This window comes from Thunnus thynnus, chromosome 5 (assembly GCF_963924715.1).
Source record: "Thunnus thynnus chromosome 5, fThuThy2.1, whole genome shotgun sequence".
NCBI lineage: Eukaryota > Metazoa > Chordata > Actinopteri > Scombriformes > Scombridae > Thunnus > Thunnus thynnus.
Window position 1 is genome coordinate 9,972,388 of NC_089521.1, and position 23,765 is coordinate 9,996,152.

General features: G+C 41.5%; 2 protein-coding genes across 2 annotated transcripts; one reads left to right on the forward strand and one right to left on the reverse strand.

The window, feature by feature from the left end:
* Positions 1–711: 711 nt before the first annotated feature.
* Positions 712–5,169, reverse strand: agk (acylglycerol kinase). Its single transcript, XM_067589112.1, has 14 exons — positions 4,896–5,169; positions 4,765–4,804; positions 4,570–4,649; positions 4,408–4,483; positions 4,176–4,301; positions 3,931–4,025; positions 3,444–3,513; positions 3,167–3,246; positions 3,022–3,079; positions 2,344–2,491; positions 2,150–2,247; positions 1,964–2,034; positions 1,756–1,840; positions 712–1,215 (listed from the first exon to the last, which is right to left on the reverse strand). Exons 1-14 carry the CDS (start codon positions 5,003–5,005, stop codon positions 1,081–1,083), a joined length of 1,272 nt encoding a protein of 423 aa, XP_067445213.1. The 5' UTR covers positions 5,006–5,169; the 3' UTR covers positions 712–1,080.
* Positions 5,170–5,498: 329 nt separating this feature from the next.
* nup205 (nucleoporin 205) lies at positions 5,499–23,630 on the forward strand. Its single transcript, XM_067589095.1, has 42 exons — positions 5,499–5,624; positions 6,847–6,989; positions 7,137–7,308; positions 7,549–7,693; positions 7,842–8,001; positions 8,563–8,791; positions 8,884–9,048; positions 9,176–9,351; positions 9,499–9,615; positions 9,908–10,045; positions 10,170–10,320; positions 10,686–10,891; positions 11,046–11,228; positions 11,477–11,527; positions 11,958–12,167; positions 12,293–12,530; positions 12,632–12,821; positions 13,043–13,163; positions 13,383–13,464; positions 13,555–13,719; positions 13,848–13,972; positions 14,130–14,244; positions 14,606–14,755; positions 15,109–15,183; positions 15,319–15,476; positions 15,603–15,683; positions 15,846–16,037; positions 16,296–16,497; positions 16,662–16,760; positions 16,983–17,131; positions 17,360–17,551; positions 17,692–17,813; positions 18,056–18,188; positions 20,575–20,701; positions 20,835–20,908; positions 21,057–21,185; positions 21,454–21,580; positions 21,840–22,012; positions 22,249–22,378; positions 22,560–22,688; positions 22,864–22,940; positions 23,077–23,630. Exons 1-42 carry the CDS (start codon positions 5,597–5,599, stop codon positions 23,227–23,229), a joined length of 5,982 nt encoding a protein of 1,993 aa, XP_067445196.1. The 5' UTR covers positions 5,499–5,596; the 3' UTR covers positions 23,230–23,630.
* Positions 23,631–23,765: the final 135 nt, after the last annotated feature.

Here is a 23,765-nt window from a genome sequence, read left to right on the forward strand (position 1 = left end):
CATCCACCAGAGAGCACTGACAAATGACTTTTACACTATAAAAGGTCCCACTTAGTATCTTAATCATAATTTTAAAAAATAAATGAAAATCTGATACCATATTGAATTTATTTATGTTATGTGTTTACATAAAAAATACTATAAACCAATATATCATCAGATAAACCCTCCCTAAAAGAAGTATTGGTATCGGCCTCAATAATCCAGTATCAATCAGGCTATAAAATATATACAGTCACGTACTTCAGACCTGTGGTTCCTGACCTCTTTGGACCCTCTAGCTCACAAGATAAACTTGGGTTTATCTTGAGATGATTACTGATGAAGGAAAGAAGAAATATAATCTTAACCCAAAAGTAACTAGTTACTAAAGCTCTCAAATAAATGTAGTAAAGTAAAATGTACAAGTATCTCTCAAAAATGTACACAAATGTCATTTGTAACATTCCACCACTTGCATTATGCTATACCTCAGACTGCATCTTGTGTTTGGCGGCCAATGGCTGTCAGTCCCTCCCTTCTCCATGACAACATGTCCATCATTCTGCCCGCTCCTTTCTCCCTGTAGATCATCTCAGACAGAACTACAGTCTCTTCTCATTTTCTAACACAGGCTTGACAGAGGCTTCAATGTCTACTTCACCCCCTCACATCCATGCCTGTACCCCTGTTCTGTACAAAGTGTCACACTGGTATGAAAACACTGTGTGATGAATTGGACGTACATCTTTTTATTGACCAAGTTGAAATGTGACGGCAATAGAAAGCCATTCAGTAAACATAAAGTCCTTTTGTAAGACAATAGAAAAACAAAGCCTTGGTCCTTTTATATTCAACAGCATGTAATGTAATATTTTTCATAATTGTTAAAAATAAATAACTGAATGTTTAATCAGTGTTTACATGTAGTAAAACAGACATCAGCATTTCATGATTGTTTAAAACTGCTGGAAAATGGACACATCTGTTTTCAAAATGAGATCAGAGTATCTTGGCATCTGGTCCGTTGCTTTTGTGTTTCTATCAAGTCAGTTTTTGTCCTACTGTTTTTGTCTCCGTTCCGTTGTTATGTTTTTCTCCTCACTGCGTCTGTGATAGGAGCTGCTCTCTGCGCTCTGTATTGATGAAGAAGCGTAGTTTCCGTGGCAACAGCCGTACCTCTACAGGCATGGCCTCGTATTCTTCGTTGTCGATGTTGTAGAAGCCACCGGTACCCTGCAGGGTTGGGAGGGACACAAAGTTGAATGTCAAGACAAAATACACCAAGCTTCAGCATGTACTGACTAACATGAGCACAATCCAGAAATAGGTTTGATTTGCTTTGATGAGACAGTCAATAAGGACCAAGTCACTTAAAGGTGCAGTGTGTAGAATTTAGTGGCATCTAGCAGAATGGACTTGGCAGATTTGGAATATAATATTCATAAGTATGTTTTCATTAGTGTATAATCACCTGAAAATAAGAACTGTTGTGTTTTCGTTACCTTAGAATGAGCCCTTTATATCTACATAGGGAGCGGGTCCTCTTCCACAGAGGCCACCATGTTGCACCGCCATGTTTGTACAGTAGCCCAACGGACAAACCAAACACTGGCTCTAGAGAGGGCCTTTTGCATTTTTCGTGGCCACTGTAGGTTCTCCTACATGCTTGGAAGGGGAGGGGGAGGGGAGGGGTATTCAATTGGTTGCCATCTGCAACCTCACCACTAGATGCCACTAAATCCTACACACTGGTCCTTTAAAAGAACTTCTGACCTCTGGCAGATGCAGCTGGCAAGCACTGACTTCCAGTTTTGTGGAGTTTTTAGTGAATAAACTTGGGTCCTCTTCTTTTTTCTTTCTGTAATGAAAAACATTGACTTTGTTTTACTTTTGCATGAACACTTCGTATGAACTTCCATGTCATATGTATCACCTCAATAGAATTGATTGCAGTGCAGTAGACTAATGACAAACTACTGACCCAACAGTGATGAACTCGCCCACAGTGAAGTCGTCCGGCTCTGCACAGATCATCAGGGAGTCATTTATGCGCTGTAAGTTCAAATAAATAGGAAAAAAATTACATAAATTAGATTTTGAAGGAAAAGATTTTAAAAAGGAACAGATAGGTATTTGGTGTCTTATTAAAATGCACTTTTAGACTGACCATCTCAACAGGGTTTTTGTTTTGCGTTTGAATAAACAGCTCTAATGTAGACAGCTGCTGCTCTTCCCACTTCTCTGGCTCTTCCACTTTTGGAGGTTCTGAATAAACAAACACACACAATAGAAACATGACTGTGGAACTCATAATCTTTAATTGTTAAGATTTGTGAATCGACACAATCATGTACACTATACCTTCAACAGGTGGGTACCAGTAGTTCTTCAGTCTGCGGCCAATGCGGTAGAGCAGGTTGGGCCTGAGGGGCTTCTGAGGGGGCAGGTCAAGGGGCCGAAGGCTGGGAGGCAGGTAGGTCACTGAGACTTCCCGGACCAAGGGCCACTCCTGAGAGATTTTACAACGGTACATCATTGTTGGTCATATGTTGAAGGTGCAATATTCTCCTACAATGTGCGATACTGGTGCAATATTATTTTCCTGGTTTTACAGGCTGTATCGGTTTTTATTGATGTCATTGGTCTTATTGTATTTGTTTGTTTGTTTTTGTTGGTATGTATGTATGTACTGCATGTGAGTAAATATGCTTGGGAGATAAATGTTTTGTGATGCAGTAAAGCTGCATTACAGCCTGAGAAAAATTCCCCTGAGGGGACAATAAAGTGTATCTCATCTGATCTTATCTGTCAACACAGAATTATTACAGCCACAAGTGACAAGTAAACAGGAAGAATAATCTGATGACATCTACAATATTTTGTAGACTGCTGATTCAATGAGATAACAACATATTTTGCTAAAGCTGGTGATAGCATACAGTTTGTGTTGATCTTTATAAACTTGACCCCAAATTACACCCATATACATCAGATATTCAGTGACCCAAATAAGTTTAGATAAAAAAATATAACTCTTACCCGTAGAGTGCTAAACCAATGAGCTGCACTTGTTTTCAGTGGTCCAAGGTACCAATATCTATGTGGAAATATCAATGGAAATTTTATTTTGTATGGGGGATCATGTCATGGTTTATAATTTGAGGGACTAATTGTGTGATCTTACTTGCTGATTGTTGCAGCCACATCTCTAAAAGCACCCCAACGCAGTCCCGTCAGAGCAAAGACTGGCTGCTCTTTCTCCCCCTGGAAACACACACATAAACAAAATACGATTCTTTCATGATAATTTCACTGACATTTCAAATTACACATAGTGAATTCATTTCAAAGCAAATTTCTTTAATTATTTCTTAATTTATCCTGAAAACAAATACTGACATAAACAAACATCTGCATTCAAGACAAACACTAAGATAAGACAAACAGAACCAGTTTCTCACTTTGATTTGTAGCACATCCAGCGGCACCGTTTCTCCCTTCAGGATGGACAGTGTTGCTGATGTAATGTCTCTGGAAATTTTATGAAGTGGAAAGACAAGTCGAAGTTACTTATGAGGAAACCCCATATTGTATATTTACTCAGGGAGCAACATCCTATATTGGGCTACAGCTATTAAATTCACTGTTTTATCTTACAAATATTTCCTTGATTCATCTATAAATTGTTTAGCTTATTAAAAGTCATCGTAATTTTCCAGAGCTCAAGGTGACGTTTTTAAATGTTTGGATTTTTCAAAAAGTCAAAAATCCAAAGATATGGAAAACAATTATATGATTATCAAAATAGTTGGTGATTAATTTTCTAATGAACAGTTAAAAGAGAAATTTTCAGCTCTATTCCAATACAAAGTTTATCATCACATGTATAGGATTGCGTGATCAGAACAATCAGGATTTTTTTCAGAGTGATTTCGACAAGATACTCACTTGACCTTGTTGTCACTGAGGAGATGAAGACCTGGACTCAGGGAATTGTTAGATCCCAGTGGAATGAATCCAATTGGTATATTACTGAATGTGTCCTGTAGTCATAAAACGTCCATCAGTGAAATTGATCAATCTCTCCTCGTCTCATTTAGCAGCCAGTTAACCAAAAACTAAACTGTATAAAGGCAATAAATAGACGACGAGATCATGATAACGGATCAACACATATACTGTATAACACTTACTTCATCTGGCCTTCGCAGTAAACCAGTGATGACTTCCTGCAAGGTGCCATCCCCTCCGGCCACGATCAGCATGTCTGTCTGTTCCATAACATCCATCAGTTTTTTTGCCTGACCTTCATAATCAGTCTGTAGAGGAACAAACAATATAAACATTATGTCACATTGGGTGATCTCTACTGGAGCCACTAACAGCAATGATGTAATTAGTCTACGATTAAACAACAAATGATACCTTGACTATCGTAATCTCCACACCAGCCAGGTGTAAAATGGGAGCAGCATTCTTTTCAAACAGCTGATTGGCTTTCCTGTGGGAGATTGAGACAGGGGGTTATTCTGAGGGGGACAAAACCCAAACTAAAGTGTCAGTTAAAAAGGTTTTAAGTCTTCTTACCCACTGCAAGCAGCAGGGTTCAAGATCACAGTGGCTTTCCTCAGCCGCTCCTGTGGCGCTATCTGTTGACGCCCATACTCCTAACAGAGATGATGATGATGATGAGGTTTATAAACACTTGAGAAAGACTTTGGTTTATGTGGATGACATAATATATATATTATAGTTAATCATCAGTAATACGTGATGTCTTACCCTGGCCTCTAGACAAGCCTCTCTCCGCAGAACATTGTCACTAAAAACACACAAAATATAAGACACATGAACAGGCCTGTGTGCACTATCCAGACCGTGAAAACACTATAACTTAGGTATAACTTACTCACCAGTGTTTACCGTACAGCCAGTACCCGCCGTAAGACAGGACGCACGCAGCAAACGTGGACTTCTTCCAGTGATTCCGCAGAGTCCGAAACACTTTGACAACCCGCGCCATTGTTGATGATCAAATGCCCCCTAACCCACTTTAATGCGACACAACATTTACGCCAGCGGTGTTTTTTTTAAGTCATGTACAATAGATTTTATTCTCAGCGGTCACCGCTCCGTAGCTGTCAAATCAACACGGTGTGGACATGTTGGTGTTACGTCAAAATAGTACGGGTCAAAATCAGGGCGGAACAAGTATTTGTTCCGCATGTGGTTCACTAATGTGTCACAGCGAAACACAAGAATTACTTTATCGAAGCTTCATAGAAAATAATATTTTAAAGAGAAGGGAATTTGTACGATAGCAAATAAAAATTAAATATACAAGAAGTCCACATAAATGACTTTTAGACTACTCTACTGGAGGACTACAATTCCCATCCGAGGGGTCCGAAGACCTTGCCTGAAGAGATTATACAGAATTGCAGCAGTGTTTAAAAAGATGTAGTTTACTTGTTTACTCAGTATACACATCAAATTAGAAGTGGAGATTTTTTGTTCAGCAAATGTGACCAAACTATGTTTATGAAAACGTGATAGTTTTAAATTTCAGACCGGCACAACACCAGACGCTTCTGTCCGATTTTCAGAGTGTATCATGGCGGCGCAGATGGCGGTAAATTCGGGTATGAACTATATTTCTTTCATTAAGTAACTTAATTGCGTTCATTTCCAGCCACAGCTATTGAATGCTGTTTTACATACATACATAATATACATGTTCGTTTTTAAGTGTCACTTTAGTCGTGTGTCCAATGTTTAGACCACATGGTGAGAGATCACTCAAGGCTGCTAGGCTAACGTAGCCTAGCCTGCAGTTTAACGCCAGGTTAGGTTAGTTGGTTTAAACTTAAGTTAGAAGACAAACACGTTTACACCTAACTTGTTTTCACGTTAAAATCATGCTATACGGGGAAACGTGACTTTTCTGAAACTCTCCAACACTCGCTAAATGGACCGGCAGACGAGTTTACTTTATTTGGAAACAAAACTGAAACGAACTGACTTGTTAGAAGAAATATTTTGCATGTGTGGCATGTTTGTTTTGTTGTGTCACGCCCAACTGCCCAACTTCAACTGACAGGTTCTTGTAACAATTATTAAAGTCAGTGTTAAAGTAGCCACCGACTGAGCCTGCTGAACACCTGTCAGTGTCAGTTGTTTACTTGCTGCACAGATTTATTTGTACAGACTTTATTGTTGCTGCTTAATGGTAACGTTGGCTAGACAGTAATTATTAAGTGTAACTGAATAACAAACCTAAAACTATAATAACAAACATAAAAGGTAAAGAAATACTTACAATTATGTAATTTATTATTAAGACAAGTTAATTGGTACTTGTCCATTGCTGACAATCTCATGGCCACATGATTTATATATGAGGACCACATATGTACTGGTGATGAAATAGGTTCACAATGTCAACGATATGAAAAAGTAATTTCCCAAGATCAGTCCTGTCAGAGACAACTACTTTGGATTATACAACGGGATTATTGACCAGAATCATCTTTATTGGCCAAGTATGTTTACACATACCAGGAATTTGGTGGCTCTCAATGTAATTACACACAACACAACTATCTTCACAATGATTGATTGATCAATGATTATTAGCTTACATTTATTGCCAGAATGGAGTCCACTTATTAGGGCAGGATTCAGCAAATAGAACTTTACAGCTATGTTATGCACCATACTTTATATGGGATACACATGATGCACAAGGTAAGAGATGACAATGCCAAGTATGGTTTTAAGAAAGTAGCACAAGAGGAGTGCTAGAGATCAGTCGTGTGCATGTGTGATGAGATGAGACCTTTGAGAGCTTATGTATTCATGTAGGAGCCAGTCTGTGGGGGCCGCTGAAGGAGCTGTGGGAGACAGTGGACGGGGCTGTGTTGAGGAGGCAACCAGAGAGCGTCCACCTCCTCGACCTGCAGCTGAAGAAACACAAACCACACTTTCTGTCACTCTTTAAGAACCCGGTGAGATGTTGCGTATATTTGAAAGTTAAATTTCCATTCTTCCTGTGTAGCCTGCAACAACCTTGGAGCAGATGGGACTAATGTTTTGGCATACACTGTGTCTGAGAGTTTAAAGTCAAGAACATCTGATCTTATCATCATTTTTAGCCTAAGAGTGCAGAGCAGAGAGAGAAGGTGCGTAAAGCCAGCACAGAAGGCATCGCCATCCAAGGTCAGCAGGGGTCACGTCTCCTTCCAGAGCAGCTTCTCTCAGAGGCCTTCATCCTCAGTGATCTGTTTGATATTGGAGAGCTGGCAGCTTTGGAGCTTCTGTTGGCAGGTAAAGTGGACATAAGAAAAAGACATAACATACAAGTCTGGCAGTGTTGTCTTTCAAATTTATGAAGAAAATGATGCAGAAAATGTGGCGATGTATTTTGTTTAATAGATACAGCACTCATTTGTATATAGTTGCTATTTTGTTTTTGATTAGGAGGCGAAGCCTTGCATGACTTTGAGAAGTACAGATGGCTGATAATTTCTCACAACTGACTCTCTGAATATCCTCGTCTTTCTCCAGGTGAACACCAGCAGCCCCATTTTCCAGGTCTGACACGAGGACTAGTGGCTGTGCTCCTCTACTGGGATGGGAGGCTTTGTGTGGCCAACTCTCTGCGTACGCTAATCCAGTCACGCCATGGCAAGACCTTCACCCTGGATCTGAGGTAACAATGCTGTCTCCTCGTGCTGCTTTTAGTATTTACAATGACGGAAAGCTTAAAAGCTCCACACCAAAAGTATGTTATTTTCCTTTTTTATTTTACTCACATATAATTTCTGCTTATCTGTACTGTTATTTGTTTTCTCACTTAGTGGAGAGCTGGTGGCTTTGACAACACGTTTTACAGATGAACTGATGAGCCAGGGTCTGACCAAACGCATCCTAACCTTGGTGTCAGAGATTAATGTGACTCGTGAGTTTGAACGGCTACAGAAAGAGCGGGGCCTGGGCAATGAAAAGCACAGGAAGGAGGTGCGTGATAATGTGATAATTTTTTGCATTAGTTTAACACAAACATAATCATCTTCCCATTATATTCATTATCAATCATACTGGACTACTGCAAAGCCAGTAGCTTTGTGGTTGTAACTGAATTAGAAACATCATGAGGTGGAGGAACATAAAGAGAGGAATATTGACAACATTTAACTAGGGCTGCAACTAATGATTACTTTCATTATTGATTAATCTGTCGATTATTTTCTTGATTTAAATCGATTGTTTGGTGTATAAAATGTCAGAAAATAGTGAAAAATCTCGATCACCGTTACCCAAAGCACAAGGGGGCTTCCTCAAATGTCTTCTTTTGTCCCATCCAACAGTCCACAACCCAAAGATATTCAGTTTACTATCATAGAAAACTAAATAAACTAGAAAATATTCACATTTGCGAAGCTGGAATCAGAGAATTTAGACATTGTTTTCTTAAAAAATGACACCAAATCGATTATCGAATGAGTTTGCGATTAATTCAATAGTTGGCAACTAATCGATTAACTGACTAATCTATATTTAACTTCCATTCTTCCTCAGGTTTCTGACCTCATCAAAGAATGCCGACAGGCCCTGGCAGACAGTCTGTTTTCATGGACCTGCCAATCACCTTTGACTGAAGATGACACTCTCGCTCTCATTGACCACCTGGAGACAGTGACAGCTCAAGCTGACGGCTCATTGGACAGTGTGAACATGGCTCTGGTCATGGCACTGCTCTACTGCTTGGATGTCAGCTTCATAGAGCAGGGGACTGAAGATAGAGAAGGTGAAAACACCTGTTATGTCTTCAAGTTGAACTTTTATTGAAGTCACTTAAATCCACTAAAAACTAAGAACTTGTGTGTTGTGTTTCTCTAGATCTGCTGCAGGCGCTGCCCCTGCTGACAGAGAAGCAGTATGTATCTGCAGTGCACAGTCGTCTGATGGATGGCAAACAGTGGAAGCTTCCAGGTCTGCAGGCTGTGTGTCGACTGGCTTGGGCTCTGTCTCTCAGGGTCCTTTCCCAGCTACCACAGGGCTCAGGTAAGGCTCCTATTTCTTGGATGTGCGTTGAATATGTCATCTAACCATTTGAAGAAAACCTTTTTTGAAGAAATGTGAAAATATTAGCCATTTAAATGTAGCATGTTTGCATGTGTGTGCTGTGCAGCCCTGCATGAATTCACTGAGGGCGACGAGAATCTGGCTGACCAGGCTCTACTGGGAGACGTCTTCTTATTTATGAAGGAAGGCATTCTGGGATGTGAGAGTTTTGCCCAGGAAGAGTTTTTCATCCGCCGCCTTCATTCACTCATCACCGACTTCCTGGCATTAATGCCAATGAAGGTGAGTGATGGCCTTTACAATGTTTTTACCAAAGTAAAGGATGTTTTTGTATGGCTATAATGTTGTAACGCCCCCTTGTCAGAATTTGCTTCCTACTTAAATATTTAATTTACATGTATGTGCTTTTTTTTTTTTTTTTTTTTATAGGTGAAGCATCTACGTAACCGTGCGGATGAGGACGCCCGTCTGGTGCACATGTCCGTACAGATGGACAGTGAGATTCCAACGCCATTGCGCAAGGATTTAGAGCACCTCATGACCCTTGTCAGTCTTCTTTACACACACATATCTAACATAACCTTTTTGCATACATAATTAGTGAACTGATGATGTTACCTTCAAAGTGATATAGAGATTGGATGTACTAAGTGCAGGAATAGAATAAGCTGCTTCTTCTTACTCTCACTACTTCTCTGAAAGGCATGTGGGGATGTGCAAGTGCAGTTAGTAGACATTTAAGAACAGAAAAAAAAAAATTTCTCAAAAATTTTGAGGAGTAAAAACTTAGGTTTAAGTTGTTAGTCACAATGTTGGTACCTTTTTTGTTTTTTTCCAGATTGGAGAGTTTTACAGTAAGGACCCATTTGGGTTGGAGCTGGGTCTGGAGTTCTGGTGTCCCACAGAGTCACTCCAACACACCTCCCTGCAGGGATCCTATCTGGGAATGGCACTGCAAAGGCCTCCACATAAACAGGTAGGAGCAGTGTTCTCCTTGTCCCAGCAAAAGTCTGACTGTGCTGACACAGAAAGTAGTTGTAAAAGGTATCAAAATGTTACTTAATGTTGATTTTTTTTTCTTTCCTGTACTTTGGTTGCAGGTGGTTTTGTCCAAGTTTGTGCGTCAGATGGGAGACCTTCTGCCCTCCACCCTCTATATCTCCTATCTCCGTATGCTAAAAGGTCTCGCCAATGGTCCTCAGTGTGCCCACTACTGCTTCAGCCTGCTTAAAACCAATGGAGCCACACACAGTAAGATCAGAGCGTTGCCATAACTTTTTCTGGGATTGAAGAAAAATGTACATTTTTGCAGACTGATATCTGAAACCAATGAATGTTTGAAGGTGCAGCTGGGAGTAATTGATTAGATTTGTGATAATCTTGGATGAGCATTTCTTCTATTATAGTTTCTACTATTTTTGTGGTTTTATTCAATAGTTACTATGAAAGGACTGATGCACAGACTTCATATCAAATCCTAAGACTGTAGTTTCATGGTCAATGTGTCACTTTAATTTCAAATTTAGGTGATTTGAACATCAGATTGAAAAAGACTATTGCTTTAGTTTAATGTATATCCAAATAAATACCAACTAACTTGGTGCACATTTATGCAGGTGACAACATCCAGGGAGTATCAGGCAGCCCAGTGTCCTGGGAACACTTTTTTCACTCCCTTATGCTCTACCATGAGAACTTGCGAAGAGATCTTCCAAATCCAGATGCAGCACAATACCGCCACCCACCACTTAGAGGCATCACCCAAAGAGAGCTGGAAGGACTCACGTCATTTTTGCAGTTACTCACTGCCATCATTACATGGGTATGTCACAAAGATATGTGTTTTTGTCTCCATATTACTTTTATGTTGATGTTTTCCACACTTCTAGGAAAAGTTATTTATATTCAGGTGGCTGAGACTGTTTTAGAAAATTCTTAATCTAACTGTTGATGTGCTGTGTGTGTGTGTTTTCCAGAGTGAAAATGCTCGACTGGCATTGTGTGAGCATCCCCAGTGGACCCCAGTTGTAGTGATGTTGGGGTTGCTACAGTGCAGCGTTCCGCCCGTCCTGAAGGCTGAGCTTCTGCTCTGCCTGGCGGCCTTTGGGAAGTCACCAGAGATCGCTGCGTCTCTCTGGCAGTCACTGGAGTACACACAGGTTGGCCTTTATAAATACATACAACTGCATTTTAGCATTTGTCATATGAATAACGGACTTCTCTAAAATTCTGAGGATCTAGTCTGAAGTTGTATACTCCTGTCAATAAAGGGCTCAAGTATTCTACTATCATCCTTGTCTAAAACATTTGATTCTTACTGTTGTGAGAGTTTTGCATCGTGTGCTGTTAGATATATTTTTGTGGCAGATTTTCTAAAGTTTTGTAACTCCATGTTGTTTTATCACAGATCCTTCAGACGGTGCGAGCCCCGGGACAGAGGCAGGCAGCTGGAATTGAGGTGAAAGGCAGTTTAGCACTCTCAACTTAAAGAAAGGCAAAAAAGAAGGTTCATTAGTTGGAACAGCAAAAAATTAGACCATTTGGGGCTGCCAAGATCATTTTTAATTTGTTTTGCAAAAAGACAACATTTGACTGATTTCCTAAATTAAAATAAATATAAGAAAAAATCAAGATTCAAATGTGTTGTAATAGAAAATAATGCAGACAAGAAGTGTGTGAGTTGATGTCTTTTAAATGTTATGCTGTGGTAAAATTAGCACTTTGTAATTGGGTCTCTGATGCTGAGCTGCATCATAGATGATTTATTTTGTTTTATGTGATGGTTCTCATCATCAATAAAAATCCACTGAAACCTGTCATATAATGCGATATAAAGGAGGCCGCACACTCGGCTGGCAAACGTTCTGACTTGTTTTCTGGGCTCTCAGGTGGAGCTGAATGAGATCGAGTCGAGCTGTGAGGAGTACCCTCTGACACGAGGCTTCTGTCATCTGATCAGCACATTGGTGGAGAGCAGTCTGCCTGTTAATTTGGGTGCAGGGCTACGTGTGCCAGGCTTTCAACCCTACCTGAACTTCCTGCGTGACTCTGTGTTCCTCGCCTTCCCCACGAGAGCGTATCGTCGTCCAGCTGAGAAGGTAAAGTGCAGTGTAGCGCTCTCCCGGTGCCTTCACGAGGTGACGACATGTAACTGAACTGCAATATGCATGCATGCTCTTTTGACCTTCACATATATCTGTTCTTTTCTTTTCTTTTCTCTCAGTGGGAGGTAGCTGACTCCGCCCTGGAAGTGTTCCACAAGCTACTTCGAGACTATGAGCCGCAGCCGTCAGACTTTGTCCAGGAGATGGTGGAGCTGCAGGGAGAGCAGGTCCAGGCCCACAAACCCCCCGGGCACAGCATCATGTTCCATCTGCTCAATGACTCGCCCATGCTGGCGCTCTGCCTCAGCCTGCTGGAGGAGGGTGTGCGCCAGCTGGACACTTATGCGCCCTTCCCTGGTGAGAGAACATACGCAGCTGCTGTCAGAGAAAGAGGGCTAGATTGCTTGTGGGTGTAGTTGTTTATTCTGACGATATGCTACATTACTTCTCCCCTACAGGTAAGAAGCACTTGGAGTCGGCGGTGATGCACTGCCTGTGCCTACTGGACTTGGCTCTGCAGAAGGAGGTGGTGTTCATGGATCTCCTCAGAGAGAGCCAGGCCTCCCTGCTGGTTTCACCACTAGAACAGCTCCTACAGGGGGTCAGTCCTCAAACCCGCAGGGCTGATCACATCGTCAATATTGCCAGGTAAGAGCATCCAGGTGGTGCTACAAGCTGTGATATTGACCCTGTGGTTGTGATTTTTGCTGAATCTGATCTTGTTTGCATTTCCCGTCTCCATTTTTTTTACTAGTTAGTAAAGTTTTATATGTCAGATCTCGCCAGGAGGCATTGTACGTCATGTATCAAGTAATTATACTCCTTAAAAGGCAAAATGAGTGTAACTAAGTTATGTTTTCCCTTGGCAGGTATCTGTACCACAGCAGCTCCAACCCAGAGGCTGCCTTCCAGAGTGCCAAGATCCTGCGTCGTATCGCCAACTACCCCAACATTCAGATTAGACTGGTGGGAGATTTCACACACGACCAGGTACAAGCAAGTCTGTAGCCTACAGGATATTTTACAAAATGATAACCAGTAAAAAAAAAATACATATATTGTACAGTAGCTTTATTTATTATTATTTGCATATTTTACTTCTCATTCCACTTTTGATATAGACCTTTCAATGCGGATAAAATTAGAATTAAACTTATTTTTACTTTTGATGTTTTTGAAGTTAAGAGCTTTTTTGTCTCTGTCCCTCAGACTGTAAGTGACAAGCTGATGGCAGGCTTCGTGGAGTGTCTGGACAACGAAGAGGCAGAGGAAGGAACCGAGAAAGGAGATGGTGAGAGACACGTTCCTCATCAAGTCTTATTGATGTCTTATTGTTATTAAAACTATCACACTAGAACCCACCTTCTTCTTAAATTTCCAGACTCAGACCCACAAAAGAAGGTGGCAAGAATACGACACGAAACCCAGATTCATATCTTGAACCTTCTCATCACTTCTTTGGAGCTGAAGACACCCAATCTGGCTCTGTATCTCCTGGGCTACGAAGTCAAGAAGCCCGTGTCCTCAACCAACCTCCAGGACCCAGGTCAGACCACAACCACAGCCTCTCACATGCTGATTCCGATGGCTGTTGTGATTTTAGCATCATTTTGGGGGGTTTCAGGTAGCAGAGAGTCACTTAGTTGACTTCATGATGTTTGTTGTGTGTTACAGGTGTGTTGGGATGTCCACGGAGCTGCCTGCACGCCATCCTGAGTCTGCTGCAGAGAGGCACTGAGAAGCGATCAGGACCTGTACTCACACAGCAGGCCCCACATCTCGCTGAGCTCTGCTACCAGGTCTGCTTCACTCTCTACTCTGAATGCCCAGATATGAGACACTTTGACATGTAGATCAGTCTCAGTAGCATCTTTACTTTTGCATTTTAGGCCTTGTTGTATGAATATGTAATTGGAACTAGTGTGTGCTCTATATGATGATTCATCTCGCTTTCAGGTGATCTACCAGCTGTGTGCCTGCTCAGACACATCTGGACCCACCATGCGCTATTTGAGGACCAGCCAGGACTTCCTGTTCTCTCACCTGCAGCACTTACCCTTCATCCTGCCCAGTGAGTACAGGGTCACTCTTGATCCCTTTGGTCCTAAAATATGTAATAACAAGAGCAGAAATAACTGGTTTCCTGGCTTAAGGAAATAATGAATGGAAAATGTGTGTCCTTGAAATCTAAATATAAAACACAAAGCCAGGAAATGGCATAAATAATGATTTAATTTTACAAAGCTACAGTACCATTTAAAAGTTTGGACACTTTTTCATGCAAGGGAATGAAAAAGCGTGTACAAACTTTTGACCTTGTTGACTGGATGTATGTCGCTGTTGAAATGTGAATGTATAAATTGTTGAAAATACAATAACAGTAAATGATCTTTTCCTCTCATGTCCTTGATTCTACTTTCTGCTCCCCTCAGGTAACCAGATTGCTGCCCTCTCACAGATGTCTTGGCTCATGAAAACGGCTGCAATCGAGCTGAGGGTGACCTCGCTGAACCGCCAGCGTTCACATACACAACGCCTCGTCAGCCTTCTGCTGGATGACCAGCCACACACTCAGCATACAGGTATGGGATGTGTTACCACGGGTGTTTGTCCTCTAAGGGAAGAGGAGTTTGATTCTCCAAATATAAGGCATTAATAGTTACTCTTTTCAGTGGATGAGGATGTAATATTTCCTTTGTTGAAATTATTTTATGTTTTTTTTTTATGACAATTGACATTTTCTTTTTCATGTGTATTGGTTTTACAGAAATTTGTATGAGATGTTACTCTTAATAGTAGTTTAAAAGAACTTTAAAAGTCATTTGTCAAAGTCTGCCAACATCCTCACATGCACACTCAAACTCACAATCACCACGATTGCACAACAAAGCTACTCAATGCATTAACCTAACAATCTCGTAATTTTTCTTCTTAGCTGATGGGGAATCAGGAATGGAGGAAGAGACCAGATCAGTCAGTGGTTTCCTCCACTTTGACACAGTTTCTAAAGGTTTGTTAATCCTTTTGTACACATTTCAGTTGAATATTACAAGCTAAATACAGCCTGATCATTAAGGAGCTTGTTTCTTTAGATTTATACCACATTTGTTTTGACTCTCATCAAGTCCTTGTTTAATGCCATCAGTGCGCAGGAAGTTGCTGAGTGTGCTGGATGCCATCGAGTTCAGTCAGGATATGCCTGAGCTGCTTCAGCTGGACTTCTTCGAGCGGACTCAGATAGAGCAGGTGATCTCCAACTGCGAACATGTCAACGAGCAAGGACACACTGTGTGCAATGTTAAGGTGAGTTTGTAGGTCGAACATGTGATCTCCTCATTCGCTATTGTATTGTTTCATGTTTTTTGTTAGTGTTTGAACTGCCACTGATCCGTAGTCTGATGTCATATTACGTTTTAATTTTCCTCACAGTTGCTCCATAGAGTGCTGGTTGCTGAGGTGAATGCGCTGCAAGGAATGGCAGCCATTGGACAGAGACCCCTGTTAATGGAGGTGAGTGAAATCAAAATAATGGGACTTATTTTGTGTGTTGTAACTTGAGCAACACGTTTTATTTTTATGTGTGGGCCAGGAATAACCAAAGAGGAGCCAACATGCATTGGACAATTTTTTTTTTAATTGTAGTCTCTTTTCATGCTGGGTGTATTCTCCTAGGAGGTGAATTCGATCCTGCAGCAGGTGGTGGAACGTAACCGCGTCCGTCGGAGTCTGAGCGCAAAGCGACATGCGCTGCAGTCCTGGAGGAGCCTGGTGGAGACGCTTCTGACTGCCTGCCCTGCTGATCTCATACCTGCTGATGACAGACAGCTCATCATCAGAGACCTGCTGCTAGACCTGCACGATAAGGTCAGTGTGGATGTTTGTCACATGGAGGGTGGAATTACTGCATTTTCACTGTTTTTTGGATGAAGTTGTTTATGAAAAACTACCCCATAGTCATAGTAGGAAACATCATTAAGGATGTGATGGCTTTTATTCAGCATTCATTACATTACAAAACATGACAAATCGCTGGTGAGTTTCTGCAAGAGTTGACATTGCTAATACCTAAAATCTATTGGTTGCTTTAACAACTAAATGTAAATGTTACCATGTGTTGTCTAGGTATTATCTGAGGATGCAGCAGGAGAACTGATGCCCATCGTTGCTGGAGCAGTCTTCACTCTGACCGCCCACCTCAGCCAATCAGTGCTGTCTGAGCAGCAGCAAGGGGTGGGATTAGAAGCATCCTCCGGCTTTGCCTCCATCGCCAATTCCGCCCTACACCTGATCCTCCGCAAGCTGCTGGACTTCATCCTTTGTACTGGTTAGTGATAACTTCAAACCCATTTCACTCAGAAAGTCATATTTTCACACGGGATACAGAACACATGTTTTATCCATGTCTGACCTTTCAGGCCACACTATTGGTCACAGGTTAGTTAGGATAAATATTGGTTTGATTTATAATATTGTCCTTTGCACCTAAAGGAGGTGGATACCAGCGTCTGCGTGCTCACCTGTATGGCTCCCTGCTGTACTACCTTCAAATCGCCCAGAAACCTGACGAACCAGACACTCTACAGACAGGTACCACACAGAAACATTAATAGACAAAGTATGGGAAATACGCAGAGTTTATTTAAATTTCAACTGTGTTGTAATTTATATTCGGTGGTATTTTCTCTCATAAGTTGTCAGACTGCTGTATGACATATTTTACATGAGTCTCCTCGTGTTATTTCAAAGGGACACCGTCCAGATTTTGTATTCTGAGAAAATCTTTCTCTCTCTCTTTCTCCGTCCCTCCAGCTGGGAAGGCAATGTGGGAGCGTCTCACAGCTCCTGAAGATGGCTTCTCCAAGCTGCAGAGAGAGAACCTCGCCATCATCGAGAGCTACGGCAAGGCTCTCATGGAGGTGGTGTGTAGGGATGCCTGCGACGGCCATGAAATTAGCAGGGTAAGAGCCAAACCACACCGTCCTTAGCACAGTCTCCCACTAACATGAAGTTAACATGTTGTCACTGGAAAATAAATACAAAGGTCTGTTGAGAGGCTTAATACATATGAGAGAATTCAGTCTAAATAGCTGACACAAACACTGCTCTATTTTATTGACTACCTGGCAAGAGTCTTTCTACACCCTTTGCCTACTTTGACATCATTTTCTCATCTCCCTGTCCGTCAGATGCTAGCCCTGGCAGTGCTGGACCGAATCCTGTCCATAGACCGCCAGAATCAGTGGCTGGTGTACGTCTGCAACAGTGGCTACCTGCGGTCATTAGTGGAGAGCCTGAGACAGGATGACACCGCCCTGCAGAGCCTGCTCACACCTCAGCCGCCCCTCCTCAAACCACTCTACATCTATGAGAGCAAGATGGTGAGAAGACGTGAACTGCTGCTCACTTTAAGGACTCTTCAAAATACTAACTCCAAAATCTTCATAAGACCAGTAGTCTCTGTTTAAAGCCTCTGTGAGTACAGGATTATGAAGGAACAAGCTCTGCTGTGTGTTTTCAGGCTCTGCTGACTCGTGTGGCTAAGACGGGCCAGGGAGCCGTGGAGCTGCTGCGCTGTGGCCTGGTGGCACAGCTGATAGAGTGTCAGGTGTTCGACATGGTGCCTGACAGCGATGCACACAGGTATGGGTGTGGAAAGGGAAGGAGAAAGCATCTGTACATTTCTTACACTCAGACCTGACTTCTCAATTGATTGGTGTAAAGAATGAACTGTATGTTGTGATGATAAATCCTCACTAAAGCAACACAATTAGAAGCAGATAGAAAAGTATGGACATTTTGAACAAGTTGATCAGCATCTTGTCCCTCAAGGAGAATTTCAAATACCCATTTTCACTACATTCCTGTACCCTTGTGGTCTACAGGGTGATGAGGGACCCATCTGGCTTCATCCCCAGCCCTCTGGACCGCTACAGGCAGATTCTTTTACCAACCCTGAGGCTCTTTCAGGTGATCCTGACCTCTACCACTATGAATCACCAGCAGGGGGCAGCACAGGTAAGCACAGATACTGTATCACAGTTCTTCTCTGGATATTTTTTTTGTTAATTCTGCTGTGAAAATCATAAAAGTCAGTATGTTATTAGTGAGTCCATTACACCACTAAGTGCAGTTTTGGCTTCTTCTAGCTTAGTTTCCACTTGCTGAGGTTGATGATGCAGGTGAAGCAGGACTTGGTCTTATACTATCCTTACACCAAGTGACTTTTTAAATGATTTCACTGTTGCAGACAAATTTCCATTGTTGGAATAAAATCATGAGAGTTTTGCTAGAGTTGTGGTGAGCTTCCGTCATCTTGATTGTTTGGTGTAGGGTGGCCATAAAACTCATTCACAGCTGTCTTAAGTCAGTCTTTTTCTCATCTTGACGTTCCGATAAAATCAAACATTTTTGATATTATCGTAAGTCTTTAGTCTTGGCTGATGCAAGTAGTGAAGTTTGATGATGTGAACAGTGTCAACGACCAGGTGTGCTTTCTCCAGCACCAAACAGGAAGCAGTAAACCAAGTAGTTACTGTGGCAGCTTAAAAAACACATGATAGACAGTGATTTAACAGTGGTATGAGACCGTGTTTACTTCAGCGTTAATTCACCAAGCAGCACTTATTTTAGTGAAAAATCTTTAATTTTTGAAACAGTTCATTTCTCATTCCCACCGTCTTCTCCCACTTAAATAGTGCACCTAACCAATAGAGGCAAGTTGAGGCGACAAAATCCAAAATGTAAAGTTTGTATGCAAATACAGTTTATTTTTAAGGATTATATTGATGCTGAATTGACGACTGTCGTCATATGACGCCTTTTATCTTGTGTTTCTAGAGTTATTGTTTTTGAGGACACGTTATTGTTAATATGTCATATTTCTTGAAAGGAGTTTGGTGTAATATTTTCCAAACTGCAAATATGTATATTTGTTAACATTTTGTCACCAGGTAACTGCTTAAGTATGATAAGGTTGTCTGACATTGACTGCTGTTAGTTATTGGTTTGATTAATGTTTTACAGCCTAATGATATGTGTTTATATTGATTACTGATGGTGGCTGATCAGGCTAATTATCAGTTAATTGTACTCAGATTCTAACAGCAGTATGCAGTAAATGGTTGCCCTTTGTGTGCGTGTTTTTAAACTACTTTCCTAATTAAACATGATGTGCTTGACGGTGTTAATAATGACTCCTAATGAAACTTGAAAGCTCAGCATTCTCGCTGTCCTTTAGCTTCCCTTTTTTATAAGTCACATTTACATTTATGCATCCAGAAAAGGTAATATTTCTCCGTATAATATGACCTCCTCTTCCTGTCAGTTGATGTGTCTGCAGTGTATTTACAGGCCAGTTGGAGAAGTTAAAAACGTGACTTTCTGCCTTTGTATTATTACTCAGGCTGCTGCTGCTTCTACTGTATTTCATGCAGTTTACAGGGTTTCCAAACAGAAATGCTCCAACATCCTGCAGCTGAAAGTGCTCCAGATAGTTAATGCTTGAAGATGGTTTCTGTGGGCAGCTGCATAAACTGCGTAGCTTTTTTAATGTTGTAAAAATACAATCATAGGACAACACCTTTTCAAAATTTAAATTTGTTGTTAAATGAAAATGAGTTGATAACAGGAACATTCAGCGTGTAGTGTCTGTTGTTTCTCTTCACAGTTGTTCAGTTACAACCAAATGCATTAACTAATGTACATTATCTTTTTGGCTGGTTTTTCGGAACAAACCACTGCACACACAAGGGCACCAAAAGCTGCTTTAGTTTCTGCTCCATTGTTCAACAGTTTTTCTTCTTGTTGTCCTCGGGTCAAATTTGACCCGTTTTCAAATGTTTTTATATCAGAAATATGGATTTCTAATTGCCTAAAAATCACATGGATGGTTCCATACCACACACACTTTGCAAGTAAAATAATGATCACATCTTTAATTGAACTTGGGGTGTTTTATTAAAATGTACAGCATCTGTGGACGTTTGTCCTCCCTAGTCAAAATTGACCCGGGAGGAAAAAAGTTGCATGGTCGACGGGAAGACAACAGGAGGGTTTATTTCCACCAGGAGCAGGATGGGAAATAATCTAGTTGTAGTCTTGCAAATAGTGACCCTGCAAGATCCTCAGTCTTTGCAAAAGCTTATAAAACTCAGTGACTTATGACACATTGTCTTTAGATGTGAGAGTGTGTCAAACTTTATTCTTTTAAAAGTATTTTCAAAGTCTTGTAGTGTATAGTAGGCATTAGTATATCTTGGACAACTTGAATTTGCATTGCATTTTCTATGTATGTTTTTTTAACTGTAAACTTACATTCTAACTATCTGATAACCCTGTCTCTCTCTGTGTGTGTGTGTGTGTGTGTTTGTGTGTGTGTGTGTGTGTGTGTGTGTGTGTGTAGGTCCTTCAGTGGCTGATAGTCCATGCAGACACCATTCAGTCCCTGTTGCGCTGTCAGGAGCTCAGTAAGGGAGCTCTGCAGGAGCTCTCTTTGCTTACTGGCATCATTAGTAAGACAGCTCTGCCAGGTATAAAAATAACAACCACATCAACCGGAAAGTGACTCTTTTTATTCACTTTGCTATCTACCCTCTGCAAACCACATATTCACATGTCTGCAATGAGTCAGCGGTGTTGATGATGTGCCGCTTTGTTTCTCAGGTGCCCTTGAGATGGGCGGGGAGGTGAACAGTGCTGCTCTTATGGAGTTCCAGGGTCACATCAACAGATTCCAGGTTAGATTGCTGGTGTTGTTTTCATCACATATAATATATACATATGAGTTTTTTTTGTCTTTTGGATGATCTTGTTTACAACTTTTTTTATCCATTCCCCTGCCAGCTTTCCTATCCCTGCTAATATGTGTTCTTTTGTTTTTTTTAGCGTCTATGTCTGTCCCTGCTTGGTCGTCTGGCAGGGAGTGAGCGGGAGAGGTTGCTAAAGCAGGCTGAGATTGCTGCACCTGGAGACTCAGCAGAGCAACGAGAGGAGATGGAGGTGGCCATGCAACAGGTTTGAGGAAACGCGTTCTTTTAAATGGAGTAATAAGAGATACATGGGTGAGGGGGGTGATGACGGCTTGGTTTCCTTGAAGTTTATTCTCAGTAACTTCCCTTTAAGCATTAAGAAGTCACCAAGTATACCTTTCAGGTATTCCAGCAGTACAAACAACAGTAGGAAGATGGCATTGAAACGTGTGTGGAGTCTTATCTCCATATTCATGATTATTCATCAGTTCTCCAAAGTGGGTGACCTGAGCAGTGTTGTCCTCTGTCCCCAGGTGTGTGCTAACATCATGGAGTACTGCCAAACGTTGCTTCTGCAGAGCTCAACCCAGGCCCAGTTCAGCATCTGCCTCTTCAGCCCGTCTGGCAGTGAGCCAGCTGGCAGGGATGGCGGCCGTGCAGGTCAGTGATATTCTGCCCGTAGCCAAGAAGAGGGAAAGGGAATCAAACTTGTCAATGTACATAAACTAACTAAATTGTCTACTCTTTTATGGTAATAGTTCCCCCTATTTGTAAATTCAATCCTTTTCAGTGTCTGAAATCTGATATGTCAATTTAGAAAACCAGAATCTCATGAGGCCCTTTAGCTTTACGAGCAGCACTTATTCACTTTCCACATGTATGAGACTGAACCCTGTGGCTCTTTTTTTTTTTTTTTTAGATCTCTTATCCACCCTGCCGTCAATGGCTTACTCTCGGGCCCCCAGTCTGGGCCTTGTCCTATACCTGCTGAAGAACAGCGCTGCTGATTTCTTCCGGTTCCACCAGAGTCACAGACAGAGCCTGGGCAAGCTGCAGAGCCTGGATCAGCTGCCTCCTGAGGAGCTCAAGGAGGTAATGATCGACCATCACACTGATTCACTTAGTCTCACACTCACCACACTGCTGTACACACTGAACAAACTCAATTGGAGATATTTGTTACCTTAGATACGCTTTCTGTTTCTATTTATTTGCAGATTTTACAAGTTAAATGACGAAGAAAAAAAAAATCCATGCTTTATTTTAAGCACCTTATTGGCTCCAATATGCTTTGTCCTCAGTTCTAACCACAGACATCTTCTCTGTAGTTGTGCCAAGGCCTGGTGTCAGGCCCAGGAGGGGTGGAGAAAATCTCATCAGTCCAGAGGAGCTTGCTGGCCAAGAGACGACTGGTCCAGCTGATCAACAACAGAGCCAAGCTGCTGGCCCTGTGCTCCTGTATCCTTCAGCACAGTTGTAGTCAAACGACAAACAGTGTTAGACTAAATGATATTAATTTTAACCCGTTTTCAGCATAACAGAATTAAAACTCAACTCGCACCTTGTCCTTCACTAGTTTGTCTTATGGAGTTCTCTGAAATGAGCTGCTGTGAAACACCTTGACCTGCCTCTTCCTCAGATGTTATCGAGACCTGTTTATTTGTGTTGTGGCGCCACCTGGAGTACTACCTGTTGCACTGTACCCCCACTGACCCCAAGGACTCCCTGTTGCCTGGAGCCAGTTTATATAGATCACGCCTCACAGACGGTGAGACATGTTGTTTGAGATAAATGTACATTTGAGTGAAAAGAAATGAATGAGACCTGACAAAGCTAGCAGTTAACCTGCACAACTATCCTTTCTGTTCCCTGGATGTGGATTTGAGTGAATTCAGCTTGATTGTAATCATGTTTATTTATATTTATATATTTATTTTCTTCAGACTCATTTGGTGGTTTGCAGTCGAGTGCAAGTCGTGGACTCGGTCTGTCCCGAGTCAGTCAGCAAGACCTAGACCTGGTAAGAAATGGCTGTAAACCGGCAACTAGCTGCATGAGCATGTTGCACACTTTATTGCTTTGACAATAAATATGATACATGTAAACAGTATTCCTGATCCTTCTTTTTTTTGTCTCCTCTTCGTGTGTGCGTGCAGCTGAAGAGCGACATGGCCGCAGGTTTCGGGGAGGCTCTGCAGAGGAAGCTGTTGGAGGTGGAAGGCTTGTACAGCCAAGTCCGCTCCAGGTACACCTTCATCCAGGCTCTGGTCCGCAGGATCCGTGGTCTGCTGCGACAACCCAAAAGTTGAGACAGACACATGCAAAGACTGGCTAACACCCCAATTCCCTCTTTCTTATAAAATCAAAACCTCTGCCACGCGTAAAGACGAGCAACACCTCGAAACTTTCTAAGGACTCCCGACTTTTTGTCAGTTTGCTTTTTCTGACATCACTCCTTTTTACTCTTCCACTTGTTCTCTTGAGTATTACGTTAACGCCATCACAACATGTGGTGCATTCTTTATGACCAATCCAAATTATGCTGACTAACGCCGTACAAGGAGCGTTCCTCGCAGAAATGAGGAAATGTAACTTGCAGAACACTTATGGATTTTTTGTAGTGAAGAGGAATTTGATATTCTTGTTTGGTCTGATTTCTTTCTTTTTTTTTTTTTTCTTTCGTGAAAATAAATGTTTTCTAAATCTGTTACATACTTGTCTCATTCATACATAACACACTCAATAAGTATCAGAAAATATAACAATTTTAATTTGTTGGTGATGACAAACTGGAGTCACAGCATGCTGACCTTTAGTTGGGTGAGTGAACACGGTGTGTATGAAT